Source organism: Tamandua tetradactyla, chromosome 19, assembly GCF_023851605.1.
Source record: "Tamandua tetradactyla isolate mTamTet1 chromosome 19, mTamTet1.pri, whole genome shotgun sequence".
NCBI classification, from domain to species: domain Eukaryota; kingdom Metazoa; phylum Chordata; class Mammalia; order Pilosa; family Myrmecophagidae; genus Tamandua; species Tamandua tetradactyla.
The window spans coordinates 55,970,489-55,991,369 of record NC_135345.1 but is presented as its reverse complement, the minus strand read 5'-3'; the positions used below and the strand labels follow the sequence as shown (position 1 = coordinate 55,991,369).

The 20,881-nt window shown below is 34.2% G+C and overlaps 1 protein-coding gene across 2 annotated transcripts in view; it reads left to right on the top strand.

The window, feature by feature from the left end:
- Positions 1-20,486, top strand: part of PDCL2 (phosducin like 2) — a 60,962-nt gene extending 40,476 nt beyond the window's left edge. For both annotated transcript variants that reach the window (XM_077136915.1, XM_077136916.1), the window contains exons 5-6: positions 5,825-6,033; positions 20,301-20,486. In XM_077136915.1, coding sequence (XP_076993030.1) covers positions 5,825-6,033; positions 20,301-20,455 — 364 coding nt within the window. In that variant the 3' untranslated portion in view covers positions 20,456-20,486. The remainder of the gene's footprint in view (positions 1-5,824; positions 6,034-20,300) is intronic.
- The last annotated feature ends 395 nt before the right edge of the window (positions 20,487-20,881 follow it).

Below are 20,881 nucleotides of genomic sequence, written 5' to 3'. Positions count from 1 at the left end.
ATTTTATTACATTTTTCTTCCCCCTTTAGGTCTGGAAGGCATTGTCAATCCCACAGTGCCAGGGCCAGACTTATCCTAGTGAGTCACGCTACGTATTGTCAGGGAGATTTTCACTCCTGAATGTCATGTCCCATGTATGGTGGGGGGCAGGGCAGGGGAGGGCAACGATTTTCCTCAGAGTTAGGCTTAAAAGAGAGAGAGGCCATATCTGAGCAACAAAGAAGCTTCCTGGAAGCAAACCTTAGGTCTCGTTATGGTTATCTTAGCTTCTCCACAACAGAAATAAATTCCATAAGGGCAAGCCTCAAAATCATTTTCTTGTGAGCCTCAGTGGTTGAGAGGGTACCCAGGGTTTCCTAGATGGGAAAGTTTAATAGTTCCATTTTTTTTTTCTTTGGACCCTCAAGGGACTCTACGAATACTTTTAAATTATCAGTCCACCATTATCTGAGATGTATCTGGATATGACATTAAGCTAAACAGAATTACAAGGTCTCATTCCTGTTCTGGACTCCAGGGCTCTGGGTTGTTTAAATGAGTTTATCAAGAAAAGTTTATTTAGACTGTGAGTTACAAAATGTAGGTTCTAGACATAATAAACCTCTCTGTCTTTGGCCTCATACAGTATTTAAAGGTCTAGAGTACATACATTATCACTTTTTACCCTGTGTTCTGATTTACCTTAGTTCTAGCCATACTGGCTTTGTTTTTATCTCTCATCAAGGCCTGATCTTTTTTTTTTTTTTTTTTTTTTTTTTTTTGGTTACTTTAACTGTCATTGTGTATAGCTATGCTAACTTTCAGGGCTGCAACACTCCATTTCTGGGTCTTAGGTGTTACAGAGTTACTCAAAGTTCCAGGAAAATACCAGCTGATATACATATCGCTCAGTATCTCAGAACCTAGGAATATGCTTCAGACTAAGTGTGGCTGCTATAAAGGTTTACAATCTATGCTCTGATTTTCTTGTAAGTAACAAAGTATTAGCATATTTGTTCTTTTGTTTCTGGCTTATTTTGCACAACACATTGTCCCCAAGGTTTATTTAGTTTTTTGTGTGCCTCTTGATGTCCTCCTCTCTGCAACTGCACCATATTCCATCATATAAATGTTATCACATTTCACCATTCTGCTTCTCAGTCATTTTACCCTTTGGCCCCCTCCATAAATTGGGCATGATGGATAATGTCCGAAATAAACCATGTCTTATAGTAGCCTCACTTGGTTGTACAATCACCAGTACTCTCAATTTTAGACAATTTTCACTGGTCCATAGAGAAAAAGAACCGACAAACATAGCCTCACCAAATATGAACTCAAAATTACCCCTTATCACTTAGTTGCCCCTGCTAGTGTTGTGGTACTGTTGATGTCTTCCTGTTAACTATTGGCTGTGGCATATACTTTTGTGGCATATGACCCCTCTACTATTGATGCTTTGTCCGATATCAAACCTTTGAAATAGTTCATGTAAGAACTTATTTATAATTGTAGATTTAATCAGTGGGATACATGGCACTATATATCCCCTTTCAATCTTACTCACCTTCAGTATGGCAATGTTACTTATAACCCCACTAATTAGTTACTATCACTTCTATCTAGTCCCTTGTATTTAAGTGTAACCTCATAGGGTAGCCTTTCCCCCATCTCTACCTTCTGTGAACCTCTTGGTCTGCTATAGTCTACAGTGTAATCTCTGAGATTACCTTTACCAGAGTCATAGTAGTGAAATCATACAGTATCTGTCCTTTTGTCTCTGACTTATTTCACTCAGCATTATGTCCTCAAGCTTCATCCAAGTCATATGCTTCAGGACCTCATTTCATCTTACTGCTTGTTTTAGTTTGCTAGCTGCCAGAATGCAATATACCAAAAACAGAATGGCTTTTAAAAGGGGAATTTAATAAGTTGCTAGTTTACAGTTCTAAGGCCGAGAAAATGTCCCAATTAAAACAAGTCTATAGAAATGTCCAATCAAAGGCATCTAGGGAAAGATACCTTGGTTTAAGAAGGCCGATGAAGTTCAGGGTCTCTCTCTCAAGTGAGAAGGCACATGGTGAACACAGTCAGGGCTTCTCTCTCAGCTGAAAGGCCACATGGTGAACACAGCATCATCTGCTAGCTTTCTCTCCTGGGTCATCTCCAAAAGTCCCTGGCTAGTGGGCTCTCTGCTTCTCATGGTTATGTTGTTCTTCTCTGGCTCTCTCTGAATCTCTTCCATTCTCCAAAATGTTTCCTCTTTTATGGGACTCCAGAAATTTATCAAGACCCACCCAAGTGGGTGGAGACATATTGTCACCTAATCCAGCTTAACAACCACTCTTGATTAAGTCACATCCCCAGGGAGATAATCTGATTACAGTTTCAAACATTCAGGATTGAATAGGGATTATTCTGCCTTTATGAAATGGGATTTAGATTAAAACATGGCTTTTCTAGGGGACATACATCCTTTCAAACCAGCACACTGCTGCATAAGATTCCATTGTATGTATATGCCGCATGTTTCTATCCACTGGTCTGTTGATGGGCACTTGGATTGTTTCCATCTTTTGGCAACTGTGAATAATGCCTCTATGAACACTGGTGTACAAATGTCTGTTTGTGTCACTGTTTTCATCTTTTCTGAGTATATACCAAGTATTGGTATTGCTAGGCCCTAGGGCAACTCAGTTATTTAGTTTTCTGAGGAATCCCCAAACTGAAAACCCAAATTTATAACATATATAATAGAAAATTATTTGTGTTACAAATACTCTTCAGAAAAGTTTAGTTTTTTGTTTTAATATTTTTATTATAAACAATGAACAAACATACAAGCATTCTTGCCATACTAACATTCTTGACATGGTTACAATCAATGGTTCACAATATCATCGTGTAGTTGAGTATTCATCACCATGGTCATTTTTTTTTAATTTAAAAAAAAAAATTTTTTTTAAATCTTCTCCAACAAAAGAAAGAAAAAAGAAAAACTCATACATGCTGTACTCCTTATCACCTTCTTTCTTTGACCACTAGTATTTCAATCTACTAAATTTAGAAAAGTCTATTTTTTAGTAAGGGGTTTACTCATAACTTTTTCATATTATAAAGTGAGTGTAACTGTTGAACAAATTTGTATTTCTAGCTGTCATCTATAAATTTTATAGAAGGCTGAGAATTTATGGTTTAACTCTGCTTCTAAATTCTGTAATTCTAATGATATCTCGCCCTTTAATTTATAGCTCTAGGCCAACTTTTCATCCAAATAAAGTCTTAACCTCTGTAGGGGCCATTGATCTTTTTAATGGTCTTATACAACATACTGTGCCCGTATTCTAAATTTGGACTTTTACATTATTCCTACATCTAGCTATATATTTTCAATCTTTGGACTTTTACATTATTCCTACATCAAGCTATATATTTTCAATCTTGATTACTAAAATTAGCTCCTTAACTTGTTTCTTAATTTCAGAGGTCTCCCTTATATTTTACAGTTCTTTTGGGGTTAAGAATTCTGGCTCCTGAACCCCATTACCAAATTTCTTATCACATGCTGTCAGAACTGTCTTTAGGAAGCCATTTTCTCCTTGTATGATAATTTGGTTATGCCATACTCTCTAATTCCATACTTTTCATTGCCACCACCAATATTCATCTGCATTTTGTCATTCATACCACCCCACCAACCCCACAAGTATCTGTCATACCACTGACTCAGCTGTCTTTCTGACAGTTATGATAAAATTTCTCCAAATTATATATTGATGGATTCATTTCACCTATTCAAGGGAAATTTGACCTTATAAAGTCTGTTTATATATTGCTTTGGAGGAAAACTGTTATTTAAGTTAAGCAGTATATACTTTCTTAGGATTATTTTTAGCAGCTATGAGGGCCACCAGCTAAAATGAAGCAGTGTTTAGATTTGTAGCAGGTTATAAGGATATCTATATCATTATATATATAAAATATATAGATAATATTATATTTTTATTATAAACAATAAAATAGTGGGAGACAAATAAATGTAATAAAGTCTTTTTGGTGCTGTGGGTGAAGTCTCCACAGTGACGAGTAAAAGCTCTAAAGGATTATCAGTTCTACCTTGGTAGTCAGAAGTATGAAGAGTTCTACAGAGTAATTCTTGGCTTTGGCCTCAAAAAGTAAGAAAGGGTTCCCTAAGTTTATAAGGTTTATGGAACGGTTAGACAGGAGGGATGGAGTATTTTAGATGGGGTATAAAGATACAGAAGTAAGAGGAATCATGGTGCTTGGGGAGCTTTAAGTAATTTGGTTTTGCTGAAGCATATGATCGCAAACTTAGAATAATACTGGAAAGATAAGCCAGACCACGGAAAGCCTTGAAGGCCATATTGAGGAGTCTAACCTTTATCCTAAAGCAGTGAAGAGCTATTGAAGGATATTAAGTTTGAGGGAAGTGTGGTTGTTACACGATGATATTTTCATGCTTAGCTGCCTTTGACAACAGGGTCAAGGATAAATTTGGGGAATTAAATTCATTCTCCCAAAATGCATCAGATAAGAAAAGAGAGGAGTAAGGTGATGGGGAAAGACATGAGAAGATAGATATGAGATGATAAAGAGTGGAATCAATATGACTTGATCACTGATTAGGTGTTGCAAAGGAAAGGGAAATGTTTGGATTGAGTGCCAGACTAAGAAAATACTAATGATTTGGGAGGTGGGTGGTGGTAGTGGCATTCATCACCTTTAATACCATCAGAATAGATAAGATTGCTTAGCGAATATGTCTAGAATGAGAAGAGGGTCCAGAACATATGAAGTACAGATGGAAGAAAGAAATCAAAGAAGTAAAAAGGAAACTAATAGAACATGTTGTCATTAAAAAAACATGAAAGAGTTTCAAAGAAAGTAGGTGAACAGAACATGGAAACTTTTATTTTTCTAAATCTAGTCTGTGAATAGGAGAGTATTTATTAGAAGGGGACATAGAATTGTAGAGAACTTTTTTAGAGATTTAGTAACTTGAAGTTTACATTAAGTGGAGAAAGAGCCTTTGAAGAAGGAAAGATGGAGAAAAAGGAAGTGAGAGAAGTAGAATAACCAATAGAGAAAGGTCTCATAGGAAATGGAAGGAATATGTGATAAAGTAGAGGTGAGTAAGTGATGAACTGGAAGGAAAGGGACTAGAGTTCTTTCAACTGAAGAATAGTATAATAGGAGTTGAGTGATAGGGCAGGAAAAATTGGAAGTTTTGGTCACAGTTCCATTTTAAATTTGTGATGAGGAATAGGCCTAGGTAATGGGGACCCAGATGTGGCTTTGAAGTAGGATGTCAAAGAAAAGTTGGGTGAAGTTCCATCGCCTCAAGTAAGTCAAGGAACAGTGAGACAAGTAACTATGGATGTGATATTTTTATTATGTAGTTAATAAGCCCATGATGGTGGTAAGAGTTAAGATTCCCTTGTTTCAACTCAGAACTATTAAGTATTCCCTTGAAGTGTCCTGGGTTTTTTCTAAGTGTCCTACAAATTGGGGACTGGCTTTAATTAAATTTATGCTACATCAGATGTGGTTTCCCTTAATCTGACATCACATTCCCAATATAAAAGTTTTACTCCCAAGCTATAATGGCATTTGTAATAAAAACAAAACAAAACAAAGTAGGGGGGCTGTACAGTTCTATATTTCTAGAGGTAACAATAGAGGATAATAATGATATGCTCCTACATTAAAAACTATCTAAGGCTATAGTTTTAATGAGGAGATCTTTCATTTATTTTATTAGATTGGGATGAGTAAGTAGTCTTATGTTTTTAAAGTTATAATTTGTTTGCTTTCTCTTTTTTAGCATCCCAATGTGTTTGTTGGTTAACCAGCACCTTAGTCTCCTAGCAAGAAAGTTTCCAGAAACTAAATTTGTTAAAGCCATTGTGAATAGCTGTATTCAACACTACCATGACAATTGTTTACCAACAATTTTTGTTTATAAAAATGGTCAGATAGAAGGCAAATTCATTGGAATTATAGAATGTGGAGGAATAAATCTCAAGCTAGAAGGTAATGGTGGTATTCCTAAAGAATTTTAATAAAAATAGCATGAAAACTTCCATAAATTAACAAGTATCATGAAAACATTTATTTATGTAAAGTATAAGGTTTCTTCTTTGCTTCTTGTATACTCCCCATATTAATTTTCTTAAAATAATATTCTTATCAAAACACACCCTTGCTTTATAAATCTTAATGGTTTCCTGTCTCAAATCAGTTAAAAATTCACAATTTTCTGCTTTAAAATTTCAGTCTACCTATCCAACTGTATTTCTCTATATTTCCTAGTTTCTGCTCCAGCCAGGCTGGTCTTCAACCACTGCCCCCAGAGCACATCTTACTCATGTATACCATTATACTTTGTACCGTACTCTTTTCCTACACATAAAATACCCTACCTTTTTTATTTTCTCTCTCCTAACCCTCTTTCTTCACGCATATCCTCAATTTTCATATATTCCATTATGTGTTCCTGGATCAAAATTCATAATCACTCTTTCTGTCCTCTACTGAATTCCTATAGAATATATCCTTTATGTAACTTATTTTTCACTTAATCACATGCTATTCACATTTGTTGATTAATCAATTCCCTTTGAGTTTTGTCTCCGTAATAGATGTGCAAGGACTGTGTCTATTGTTTTCTTTTCATAGCACAGAGCACAGCCCTTTATTAATATTTTTATCTTCTTAATGATTTTTTATTTTCTAACTTAGTTCCAAGGCCATATCCTTGATCTAATCATTTGTTGGAGCTGCTTTAAATCTATATTATTAAACCAAAATCATTTTCTCTCACCATAACTTCCATCATGTTAAAGCCATCATGAATAGCTGTTTTCAACAGTTATTTTTTTGCTCTCTTTTTACCTTAAAACTATTTTTGGCTTTGCTGAGACCTCTAGCACTTTAATTGTTTCAGAATGCCTCCCCCCACTCCCTTCCCCTTCTCCTCTCTAAAACTCCTCCTTGTTTTACCACCTAGTTTTTCCAGCTTGGTTCTCAATCTTTTAATTAAAAAAAATTTAATTAGAAGAATACAAAAAATAATATAGCAAACATTCATGTAATCATTTCCCAAAAAGAACAAATGTGAATTTTTTTTATGTTTGTTTCAGCTATTTGTGTGTTTTGTTTTTGAAATAAATATTATAGTTGAAGTTACCTATATTTCCATTCATTGTCCTGTTCCTCTTCCTACCTCTCTAGAAAAAACCATCATCATAAATTTGGTGTATCTCTTGTCATGTTTATACTTTGCACATGTATCTATAAAAAATATATGTAGATATCCAGGGGTGAAAGTCTTGTTGGAGACGTGGAAGATGACTCCCAGGGATGAATCTGTCCGTGGCCCTGTGGGATCAGCAATTCCATCCTGACCAAAAGGGGGAAAAGGAGTGTAACTAATAAAGTATCAATGGCAGAGAGAGTTCAGATAGAGTCAGGAGGCTACTCTGGGGGTTGCTCTTACGCAAGCTTCAGTTAGACCTTGCTACCTATATAACCTTCCAACCTCTAACCAGGACCATTCCGGCCAATCCTAAAGAACACCTAGTGCAATATATAAGATTTCACAAGGGTTCCATGCCCTAGAGTAACTTTCCAGAAACCTACAACCTCCAAATGGGTCCCTGGTCCAGATAAGTCCTGAAACTTAGCCCAGCCTCTCCAGAACATCAGATAGTTCCATCTCCCTACCCCATATTAGTGACAGACCCTTGCAACATGAAGGAGTTAGAATGGCCATAGCCCAAATATCCCTAAAGAGATGAATAGAGATCAAAGGTGATGGTGGAGTTATACAAAGATAGGATTTAACAAATGAATATGATTGCTGAATCATTAAATTGATATCTCTTTTAGCCTCCAGTATTTTACAGCAGCTAGAAGTAAAAACCTAAAATTGTGGAACTGTGACCCATGTCAAACTCTGAAGTCTGTTCTACAACTAATTGCTGTGCAGTGCTTTGAAATGTATTGCTTTTTTGTATACATGTTATTTTTCACAAAAAGAAAAAAAGTCAATTGTGATGATAAAAAAATATTTAAGCTTTCTAGTCTCTGATATTCTGGAGCAGCTAGAAGGAAAAATCTGAGAGGATCACGTGGTGGCGCATGACAAACTCTGGGATCTGTCCTGTAACTTCTCGCTGAGGAGTTCTTTGAAAATTATTGCTTTTTTTATTTCTTTGCTTTGTTTATATGTTATACTATACAATTAAGAAGTTAAAAATATATATAATATTTGTTTTCTAAATTTGAGGCTATTCAATACATGGCATTCCATTATAGTATGATTTTGAAACTTGCTTTTTGTTTAAAAAAAACCTCAACAACACTGTTTTCAAAATCTGCTGGTTACTTCATATAAATCTGATTTAATCTGTCTTATCTAGTATACCACAATTTATCTTTCTCCTACTAAGAGAAATGTGAATTATTTCCAATTTTCCTATTATAACTTCTTCTGTGACCATTGTTGTGCCACTTGTGAAAATATATGGAGAATTGTAGGATCATATTTTCAAATTCACTAGATATTGTGAAACTGTTCTAGAAATGATAGTATCAATTTATCTTCCTGTCAGCAGTATATGAGAGTTCCCACTTTCCAGCATTCTCACTAAATCTTGGTGCTGTTAGACTGTTGCTTTTGTTGCCAATTTAATGGGCATGAAACTATTTCTTGGTATTATGTAAATTTGTATATCTATTAATTAGTGGGGTTAAGCATTTTTTTCATATGTATTGATCATTCAGGTTTCTTCCCCTAATTGTATGCCCTGTCCATTTTTCAGTTGTGTTGTTTTATTGATATTTATAGGAGTGTGTAAGTGTATGTATGTGTGTGTATAATTCTGTAAACTACTTGCATATATTGCTAATGTATACTACCAGTTATGCTCATCGTTTTGATTGTCAGACAAAAGTTTTAATATTGTTGTAGTCAAATTAATTAACCTTTTCAAATATCTTCTACATTTTATGTTTTCTTTAAAAACTCTTCTCTATTTCCAAGGTGGAAAATATTTTTCTATACTTTCTTCTAATAGTTTTGCTTTTCAACTTAGACCTTTAACAACATTGGGGTTTATTTTTATGTATGACATGATATAAGGACTGTATCCTATTTTTTTTTCTCTGAGAAAATCCAGTTGCTCCAACCCCAATTATCAAAATTTCACTTCTCCATTGATTTTTGAAAATAGACCTTATTTTTTAGAGCAGTTTTAGGTTTACAGAAAAATTATGCAGAAAGTACATAAAGTTCCCATATACCACACCCCCTCAACTTCCCTATCCTATTTCCCACCCTGCTCCCATATACAGTCTGTTCTACTCCTACTCAATCTTGCATTAGCATAGTGCATTTTTTTACATTTGATAAACCAATATTGTTACATTGTTATTAAATAATGTCCATAGCTTAAATTAGGATTCGCTCTTTGTGTTGTATAGTTCTGTGGGTTTTGAAAAATGCATAATGTCATGGATCTACCATTACAGTATCACACAGAATATTTTAGCTACCTTAAAAATCTCCTGTATTCCACTTATTCATTCCTGAATTCCTAGCAACCACTGCTCTTTTTGCTTTTTCTATAGCTTAACCTTTTTCAGGATGTCATATAAATTGGACTCATACAGTATGACTTCTTTCACATATCATTATGTTTTGAAATTGTCTCCATGTCTTTCATAGCTTGGTAGCTCATTTATTTTTATCATTAAATAATATTCCATTGTATGGTTGTATCCATTTTCCGATTGAGAGACATCTTGTTGCTTCCCATTTTGACAAGTTATAATAATGCTGTTATAAACATTGTTAAAGTGCTTTTTATGGCCCAGATGTGGTCTGTCTTGATGAATGTTGTTGCATGTGATCTTGAGAAGAATGTGTATTCTGCTGTTGTTGAAGTATTCTGAAAATGCCAGTTAAGTCCAGTTGCTTGATAGTACTGTTCAGTTCAACTAAACTATATCCTTGCTGATTTTGTGCCTGCTGGATCTGTTGGTTACTGAGAGAGGGGTATTGGTGTCTCCAACTATTATAATGGGTTTGCCTATTTCTCCTTGCGGTTCTATGAGTTTGTCTCACATATTCTGACACTGTTGTTAGGTGCATATACATTCAAGACTGTTAGGTCTTTCAGGACTGTTAGAGAATTGACCCCTTTATTATCCTCATCCTTGATAATTTTCCTTTCTTTTTTATTTTGTTCTTTTTTATTAGAGAAGTTGTAGGTTTACAGAAAAATCATGCATAAAATACAAAGTTCCCATATACTACTCTATTATTAACACTTAGCCTTAGTGTGGCAAATTTGTTACAATTCACAAAAGAACATTTTTACAACTGTATTAGTAACTATGGTCTGTGGTTCACAGTATTGTAGATTCCTGTGTTTTTTTCAATTAATTTTTAAATCTAAATTTTCCTCTAAAATTCCATCTAAAATTTCCTCCTTTTAATCACATTTGAATATATAATTCAATGCTATTAATTGCGTTCATAAAGTTATGCTACCATCCTCACTATCCATTATTAGACTTTTCTATCAACTCAAATAGAAACTTACAATTTAAGCAATAACACCAATCTTCTACCCCCATCCTGGTAGCCTGTAGTCTGGTTTTTGTTTTTTTGAATTTGCTTCTTCTAATTATTTCATATCAATGAGATCATATATGTTCTTTAAATCTGATTTATTTCACTCTATATGATTGGTGTCTTCAGGATTCATCTATGTTCTTGACTGTTCAGAACTTCATTCCGTTCTTTTTGCTGAATAATATTCCATTGTATGTATATACCACATTTTATTTGTCCATTTACCAATTGATGGACATGGGATTGCTTCCATCTTTTGGCAATTGTGAATAATGCCAATATGAACATTGATGTGCAAATATCAGTTCGAGGGCCTGCTTTCAATTCTTTTGGATATATACCTAAAGGTGGGTTTGCCAGGTCATATGGTAATTCTATACTTAAACTTTCTAAGGAACCATCAAATTCTCTTCCACAGTAGCTGTACCATTTTACACCAACAATGAATGAGTGTTCCTATTTTTCCACACCTTCAACACTTGTAATTTTCCCTTTTTTTTAAATAATAGTTTTTCTAGTAGTTATGAAATGTATTATCTCATTGTGGTTTTTATTTTAATTTTCCTAATAACTAATGATGTTACATATGTTTTCATGTCCATTTTTTATTGACTTGCTTGTCATTTCTGGGATTTCTTTATATATTCTAGGTGTTATACCCTTAATAGGATATGTGGTTTCCAAATATTTGTAGGTTGTCTTTTTACTTTCATGATTAAGTCCTTCGATACATAAAAGGTCCCACTGATTTATTTTTTTCTTTAGTTGCCTGTACTTTGGGTTTAAAGTCTAAGAAACCATTACCTAACACAGAATTGTGAGAATACTTCCCAATATTTTTTTCTAGGAGTTCTGTAAGTCTGGCTTATATTTAGGTCTTTAGGTTTTTGATCAAATTTGAGTTGGGTTTTTTTGTGTGTGAGATAAGGATCCACTTTCATTCTTTTGCATTTGAGCATTCAGTTTTCACAGCACTATTTTTAAAGAGACCATTCTTTTCCCCCACTTAGTAGACATGACACGCTTGTCTATTTAGTTGGCCACAAATGTGAGGTTTGATTTTTGGACTTTTAGTTACAATCCATTGGCCTATATGTCTTTGTGCCAATTTTGTTTGTTTTTACTGGAGATTTGTAACAGCTTTTAAGACCAGGAAGGAAGATCCTTCCTAATTAGGAAGATCACAAATTTGTGATTCCTCCAAATTAGTTCTTTTTCAAGATGGCTTTTGCTATTCATGGCTTTTTACCCTTCCATATAAATTTGATGATTGGCTTTTCCCTTTCTTTGTATTTTGTTTTGTTTTTGTTTGATGGTTTTTGAGTGTGTTTTTTTGGCTTTGGTATGAAGGTGATGTTGGCCTAATAGAAAAAGTTAGGAAGTATTCCATACTCTTCAGTTTTCTGAAAGAGCTTGATCAAAGGTGTTAATTTTTGGAATATTTGGTAAAATTCCCCCTTGGAGACTTCTGATCTTGAGCATTTCTTTCTTGCGAGGTTTTTGATTACCAATTCAATCTCTTTACTGTTTATAGGTTTGTTGAGATCTTCTGTTTCTTCTTGAGTCAGTGTAGGTAGTTTGCATATTTCTAGGAATTTGTCCATTTTATCTAAGTCATTTTATTTGTTGGTATACAGTTGTTCTTAGTATCCTCTTATTGTCCTTTTTAATTCCGTGAGGTTAGTTATAATGTTCCCCTTTTCATTTCTGATTTTAGTCATTTGTATCTTCTCCTTATTTCTTTGTCAGTCTAGCTAAAGGTTTGTAGATTTTATTGATCTTTTCAAAGAACCAACTTTTGGTTTTATTGATTCTATTTTTTTCCTCTAGTTTATTTATCTCCACTCTAATCTTTGCTATTTCCTTCTTTCTGCTCATTTTTGGGTTTAGTTTGCTCCTCTTTTTCTTTATTCTCCAGTTTTGAGGGTAGGTCCATGATTTGAAATCTTTCTTCTTTTGAAATGTAAAAATTTAGAGTTACAAATTTCCTTCTCAGCACTGTCTTTGTGGCATCCCATATATTTTGGTATATTGTATTACCCTTTTCATTCACCACAAAATATTTCCTAATTTCCCTTGTGATTTCTTTGGTTTTTTAAAAGTATGTTTTGTTTAATTTCCACATATTTGTGGATTTTCCATTTTTCCTTCCGTTACTGATTTCTAACTTCATTTCATTGTGATTGGAGAAGATTGTATGCATGATTTCAATATTTTTGCATTTACTGACACCTGTTTTGTGGCCTAACATGTAGTCTGTTCTGGAATATGATCCATAAGCCTTAGAGAAAACTATGTTCTACTGCAGTTGAGTGAAGTGTTATATATATGTTTGTTAGGTTTAGCTGATTTAGAGTATCATTCAATTCTTTTATTTCCTTAGTTGATCTTCTGTATGGAGGTTCTGTCCAATTTTGATAGTGGTATTTTGAAATCTTCTACTATTAATGTAGAACCATTCTTTTCTCCCTTAAAATTTATAGATACTTGTGTCATATATTTTGGGGCTCTGCTTTAGGGGCATGTATTTATAATTGTTATGTCTTCTTGTTGAATTGACCTCTTTATCAGTTTATAATGACCTTCATTATCCCTCATTATTAGTTTTTTGCTTAAAGTCTATTTTATCTGATATCAGTATAGCTACCCCAGCTCTCTTTTGGTTTTGAATGTTATATATTTTTCCATAGTTTCACTTTCAACCTACTTATGTCTTTGAATTCAAGGTAAGTCTCTTGTAAACAGAATGTGGTGGGTCATGCTCTCTTATCCATTCTGCCAATCTCTGTATTTTGACTAGAGAGTTTAATCCATTTACATTTAAAGTAAGTATCATGAATGACTTTCTTCTACAATTTTGCTGTTTTGTCATTGTAATTCTTAACTTTTTTTACCTTCAATTATTCCATATTTGTTTGTCTGTATTTGTGTTGTGCCATTTTGAGTTCCTTCTCATTTCTTTCTGAATATATTTTCTTTATGGTTACTATGGGGTTAAAATTTAACATTTGAAATCTGTAATAATTAGTTTTTAGTTGATACCAACTTATCTTCAAAAACATACACATTCACTGTTCCTTTGCCCCTCTGTCCAACTATTTTTTTTGTACTTATTACAAATTATATCTTTGTACATTGTAGGTCCAAAACCACAGATTTAGCTATACTTTTTATACCTTTGCATTTTATGCCTTAGTACCTGTAAAAAGTAAGGCGTATGTACCAAAATATATGAAACAATAGTATGGCATTTAAATTACCCATATGGTTACCATTACTGGAGGTCTTATTTCTTTATGTCACTTCCATCTACAATCTAATATCCTTTTCCTTCAATCTGAAGAACTCAAGTTAGCATTGTTTGTTTATCTTGAATTGTCTTAATCTTGCCCTCAGTTTTTAAAGAAAGCCTCCCTAAATATAAAATTTTCAGTTGACAACTGTTTTCTTTCAGCACCTTAAATATTTCATACCACTACTTTCTTGCCTCTATGTTTTCTGAAGAGAAATTGACATTTTATCTTCTTGGGATTCCCTTGTACATAAATTATTGCTTTTCTCTTTCAGCTTTCATAACTCTCTTCTTGCCCTTGTCCTTGGACAATTGAATTATTATGTGTCTAGGCATGATTCCTTTTGAGTTTGTCCTGTTTCTGGTTTGATAGGCTTCTTGAATATGCGTATTATTGTCTTTTGTAAATTTGGGAAGTTTTCTGCCATTATTTCTTTGAATATTCCTTCTGCCCCTTTCTCTCTTTCTTCTCCTTCTGGTTCTTCCATAATGTATATATTGGTACATATGATACTACCAAGGTTCAATTAATTCTTTTTTATTCCTTTTTCTTTCTGCTCTTCAACCTGGGTAATTTCAGTTTTCATGTTGTCAAAATTACTGATTCTTCTGTCACCTGCAATCTGCTGTTGAAACCATCCAGGGAATATTTCATTTCAGTTACTGCATCCTTCAATTCTAGTATTTCTGTTTGGTTCCTGTTGAGAATCTCAAAGAGATAACCATATTCTTCCTTCATTATTTTCCTCATGCTCTTTCATTCTTTCTCTGTGTTTTCCTTTATCTCCTTGAGCATACTGAGGATCATTTTTTCAAAATTTCTCTACAGTAAGTTCAAAGTCTGATACTGTTCATTGATGGTTTCTTGTTCCTTTGGATAGAGCATCATTTACTGTTTCCTTATCTTGCAGTTATTTGTGGCACTCTGTACATTTTAATATTTTAAAGTGTTAACTCTGGGATTTAATCCTTGAGCTTCTGTTCCTTAAGTTTATATTCAGCTAGTGAATGCTAGGAGCTAATCAAAAGAAATAAACCAAAGCTGAAAACATCTTTCACTGACTCTGCAAATTGGCTCTGTTTTGACTTTTGATCTTCTTCAGAGCTTAGCCGTCCTATGAAGAAGATCAGCCTGAAAAAAAATGCAAATTATAGGCTCTCTTATCAGTCTAGACAGAGTCCTGGGGCTTGCTTCTTTTCCTGGGCTGATGCTTGCTAGAGGCCATAGGAATTTCTCCTTTACAGTTTACAGTAGTTTGAGTGAATGCCGTCTCTCCCCCCTTTGACTAGCCTTACTCCCCTCTTTCCTTGGTACTCTTTTGAGTGACTTAATGCAGGTAGTCCTTTGCCTTTCCTTGCTTTTTGGAATCTGAATAGTCTGAAATCAATATAGTTACTCCAGTTTTCTTTTTTAAAATATTTTTATTGATAAATCTTCATATACATACAGTCCATACATGACGTATAAACAATGACTCACAATATCATCACATAGTTGTGTATTAATCACCATAATCATTTTTGAACATTTGCATCACTCTTGAAGAAGAAATAAAAAGAAAAAACGCATATATCCCTCCCTCTCACTGACCACTTGTATGACAATCTGCCTAATTTATTTTACCCCTTATTCCCCCTATTATTTATTTATTTTCTATCCATACTTTTTTACTCATCTGTCTATACCCTGGATAGAAGGAGTGTTGGACACAAGGTTTTCATAGTCACACAGCCATATTGTAAAAGTTATATCATTATACACTCGTCTTCAAGAATCAAGACTACTGGAACACAGCTCAACAGTTTCAAGTACTTCCCTCTAGCCACCCCAATACACCATAAACTAAAAAGGGATATCTATCTAATGCATGAGAATAACCTCCAGGGTAATTTCTCAACTCTGTTTGAAATCTCTCAGCCACTAAAACTTTAATTTTGTCTCATTTCTCTCTTCACCCTTTGTTCAAGAAGACTTTCTTAATCCCATGATGCAGGGTCCCAGCACATCCCTGGGAGTCATGTTCCACATTGCCAGGGAGATTTGCACCCCTGGGAGTCATGTCCCATATAGGGAGTAGGGCAGTGAGTTCACCTGCCAAGCTGACTTAGAGAGAGAGGCACATCTGAGCAGCAAAAGAAGTTCTCTGGGGGTGACTCTTAGGTATAATTATAAGTAGGCTTAGCCTATCCTTTGAAGGAATAAGTTTCATAGGGGCAAACCCCAAGACTGAGGACTCAGCCTATTGATTTGGTTGGCCGCTGCTTGCGAGAATCCCAGGAGTTCTCCAAATGGGGAAGTAGAATATTTCGTCCTTTCTCCCCAGTCCCCCAAGGGAGTACCCATAGCTTTCCAGCTTTCTTTTGCTTACTGATAGCATGGTGCATCTTTCTCAATCCATTATTTTAATCCATGTGTGTCTTTATATTTAAAATGGGTTATCTGTAGATAACATACAGTTGAATCTTGTTTTTTTAATCCACTCCCACAGTCTCTGTCTTTTAATGTGTATATTTAGACCATTCACATTTAAAGGGTTTATAGATGTAGTTGGATAAATATATGGCATATTTGTAGCTATTTTCTATTTTTTGCCCTTGTTCTGTGTTTATTTTTTAAGTCTTCCACTTTTTATTTTTTTACTTCTATTGTTTGAGCATTATATAAGATTCCAGTTTATCTCCCCCTCTTAGCATATATATTATACTTCTAAAAATTGTTTTCATAGTTGCCCTAACATTTGCAATATACATTTACATTAATCTAAGTCCCCTTTCTAATGACACTTTAGTGCTACATAGGTAGTGCAGATACCATATAGCACAATATTCCCAGTTCCTCCCTCCTGTCTCTTTTAACAATGATACCATAAACTTCACTTATCCATTAGCTGTAATCATCCAATATATTAATATTATTTTGTACACTGTTAGCTGTTAGAGCAGCTAATGATAAGAAAAATGAAAGATTTTATTTTAGGTATATTTATTCCTTCTTGAACACTCTTTCTTTATGTAATATATTAGTTAGGATTCTCTAGAGAAACAGAATCAACAGGAGATATCTGTAAATATAAAATTTATAAAAATGTCTCACGTAAACATGGAAACTTACAGTCCAAATTCCGTAGGGCAGGCTGTGGAGCTGACAGATCTGATGGAAGGTCTGGATGAACTCCATAGGAGAGGCTTGCTGACTGAAGCAGGAAAAGAGAAACTGTCTCTTCTGAATTCTCCTTAAAAGCTTTCTGTTGATTAGATTAAACGTCACTCATTGCAGAAGACACACCCTTGGCTGATTACAAATGGAATCAGCTGTGGATGTAGCTGATGTGATCATGATTTAATTCTATAAATGTCCCCACAGCAACAGACAGGCCAGCACTTGCCCAACCAGACAAATGGGTACCACCACCTGGCCAAGTTGACACATGAACCTGACCATGACATGCAGATATGGATTTCTGACCTATATCACATTCTTGAAGAACTTCTTTTAATATTTCTTGCAAGTCCAATATATTGGAGACAAATTCCTCAATTTTTGTCTGAGAAAGTCTTTGTTTCTTCTTCACTCTTGAAGGATAATTTTGTTGGATACTAAACTCAAGGTTGCTGTTTTTTCTCCTTTCAACACTTTAAACATTTTACTGTACTCTCTTTTTCCTTGCATGGTTATTCGATTTCCTTCTGTTGAAATAGGATATACCTAGATGTATATATTTTTGATATTTATCCTTCTTGGTGTCCTCTGCAATTCCTGAATCTGTGGTTGGTTGTGTGTCATTAATTCTGGAAAATTCTCAGCCATTATTATATCAAATATTTCTTCTTTTCTCTCTTTTGTCTCCTCCTGGTATTCCCATTATGCATATGCTATCCCTCTTGTAATTGCCCCCACAGTTCTTGGATATTTTGATCCCTCTTTATTCTTTTTCCTCTGAAGCATTTCAGTTTTGGGTATTTCTATTGACTTATGTTCAAGCTCATTGATTCTTTCCTTAGCCATGCACATTGTACTGATGAGCCCATTAAAGGCATTCTTCATTACTATTACAGTGTTTCTTATTTCTAGAATTTCTTTTGATTCTTTCTTAGCTTCCATCTCTTTGCTTACATTACCCATCAGTTCTTGAATGTTGTCCACTTTTTCCTTTAGAACCCTTAGCACATTAATCACAGTTATTTTAAATTTTCAGCCTGATAATTTCATAATCTCTACCATATCAGAATCTGGTTTTGATGCTTGCTTTCTCTTTTCAGACAACGTTTTTGCATTTTAGCATGCTTTGAAATTTTTTGTTGAAAGTTGTACATGATGTATCAGGTAAAAGGAACTGAACTAAATATGCCTTTGGTGTTAGGTTTTCAGTTTTTCACACCATAAGTTAGGCGGTGTTTATTGTTTGCTGTAGCTCTGGGTGTCAGAGGCTACAAAGGAAACTTTCCTTTGGTGTCGTTGTTTATGTCTCTCTTGTTGTCTTTGGTTTTCCTGGAGACTCATTCTTAAATAGGGCCTAAGCTTTGCAGCTCTTTTCAGCTGTCATACAGGAGCTCTACAGTTGTCTTGGTAATGTGTGTGGGGAAGACAAGCATCCTGTAATCCTATGATTAAGTCTCAATCTTTTATAGAACCTGTGTCCCTGGGTTGTGACCTTCACAAGTCCATCTCAGATTTTTTTCTCACCCTTTAGGTAAGACACTCGGCTAGAGGGGTCTGGGGTTGAGTATTTCCTTTCGTCACATGGAAGCCTGCAGAGTACTAGAATGGAATATTTCTCTTCCTTTTTTTGTCAGCCTCTGGTAAAATAGTTTTCTTCAGGGCAGACATCTGTTATGGCGAACAGAGTGCTCTGGATGTATTTCAAAATGGTTATTTTTCCCTATACTGGTTTGGAAGCATGAAGGGAATTTTCTCTGGTTTCCACAGTGGGAACTCAGTGGGGCCCTAAAGGTAAAATTCACAAAAAGTGTGGGGCCCAACCTCTGACCGAGCCTCCAGTTTTTATCTCTCCTTCTACCCCATCCTCAGCCTCCAGCATTTAGTCTATTATCCATTAAGAAATCCTATTTGATGCTGACTCTAGCATTGCCTTCTGTTCCAGATAAACTGTAATTCTTTGTATCTGCTTACCCCTCCGTTTTGAGGGCAGTGGTTTGTCATGTGACCTCAGTTCTCTGATGGATCTAAAAAGAGTGCTAATTTTCAATTTTTTCCTTTTGTGAGGATGGGAGTGCCTATTTCCAAGCTCCTTCCATGCTGTCCTGGAAACTGGAAGCCCCTACTGGTCTTTAATGTTTCCTATATCATTTATCTTGGTTTGAAAAAATGCTTCATTTTATTTCTGAAGTCTCTAATATATGTTAATGGTATTTGTCTAATCCTAGGTCAATATGGCACTGTGTTAATTATTATAGCTTTATAATACTCTCATTACGTCTAGGATAACAAATGTTTTTCAAAATTTCACATGAAGTTAGTATTAGTCAAGTTCTGTGAAAAATCTTTTTGAATTTTTACTGGATTAGTGTTTTATTGATCAGTTTTGGGAACTGACACTCTAATAACAGTGAGTGTTCTCATCCATGAATGAGAAATATGTTGTTACTTATTTTGGTCTTCTTTCATGTTTTTCAATAATATTTTGCAATTTTTCTTGCAAATGTTCTGTTCATCTATTTGTGTAGTATTTAGGAGTAATTTATCAAAATGATGAATTTTCAGGAATGGGGGGATTTTTGGTTTTCAACTACATTCTTTTTCTTATTGGTCTATTAAGGTTTTCTTTCTTGAATATAGCTTGGTAATTCATATTTTTCTTGAAATTTTCCCATTAAAGTACCTACATTTTTAAAAATAGCAGTCTCAAGGTTTTTAAAAAACTTTACATTATGTCCCATGTAAATTCTTTATTTTGTTTAGTTTCTCTTTCTTTTTTTCTTTCTTGTGGTCAGTTTTAGGTATGACTATTTGTCTCTTCAAAGACGCTGCTTTTAATTTTGTTGGACATTCATATTGTTCTTATTTTTCTATTTTCGCTAAAGTCTTTTCTTCATTATTACTCTTCTCTACTTTGGGTTTACTTTATTGTTCTTTTCCTAGCTTCTTAATTTGAACTTTGCAATCACTTATTTTCAGTCATTTTAAAATAATGAATATTTTAACCATAATTTCTCCATTTAAATATAACTTGAGCTATAGCCAGTGTGCATTTTGATATATATTATTTTAGTTGGTACCCAGTTCTGAATATGTACTAGTTGTACATTAATTTTTATTAGAATCAACTTCTGTTTTATATAGATGAAAAATTCTTTTCATTTCTTCCAAGGATTTTATCTGATTTAATGATGGATTATTTTTTGCAGAACTTGAATGGAAACTAGCAGAAGTTGGAGCAATACAGACTGATTTGGAAGAAAACCCCAAAAAAGGCATTGTAGATGTGATGGTATCCTCAATTAGAAACACTTCTATTTGTGATAACAGTAATAGTTCAAGTAGTGATAATGATAACAAATAGAAATATTTAATAAATGGCTTTGAAGAGTTTATATACTGAATATTTTATTTACTAGTGCCTTTATAATCAGAGATTTAAAATTATATATTTATCTTGTTTTAATTTATGTGGTAGAATTGTAGTTTACATGTCATTTCAAAAACGTTCGCATATTTCAGAATATTCGTTGCCTTCAACACAACCGAAATCTGTACTGATCCATTAATATTGTTATGTGACTTATCCTTTTTCTGACTCATATTGGCCTAAAAAATATTCCAAGTTTTCTGTGTTTCTTATTTATTTCCAAAGAAACCTATGAATGGAAATAATGGAACAGACCATGCACTTTCTTTTAATTTATGTCCACATGACTTTAAGCCTATGATTTAGGACCTTGAGTAAAAATAGTTAATTTAATTTGTGGCTATATGCTTTTTCTCTGAA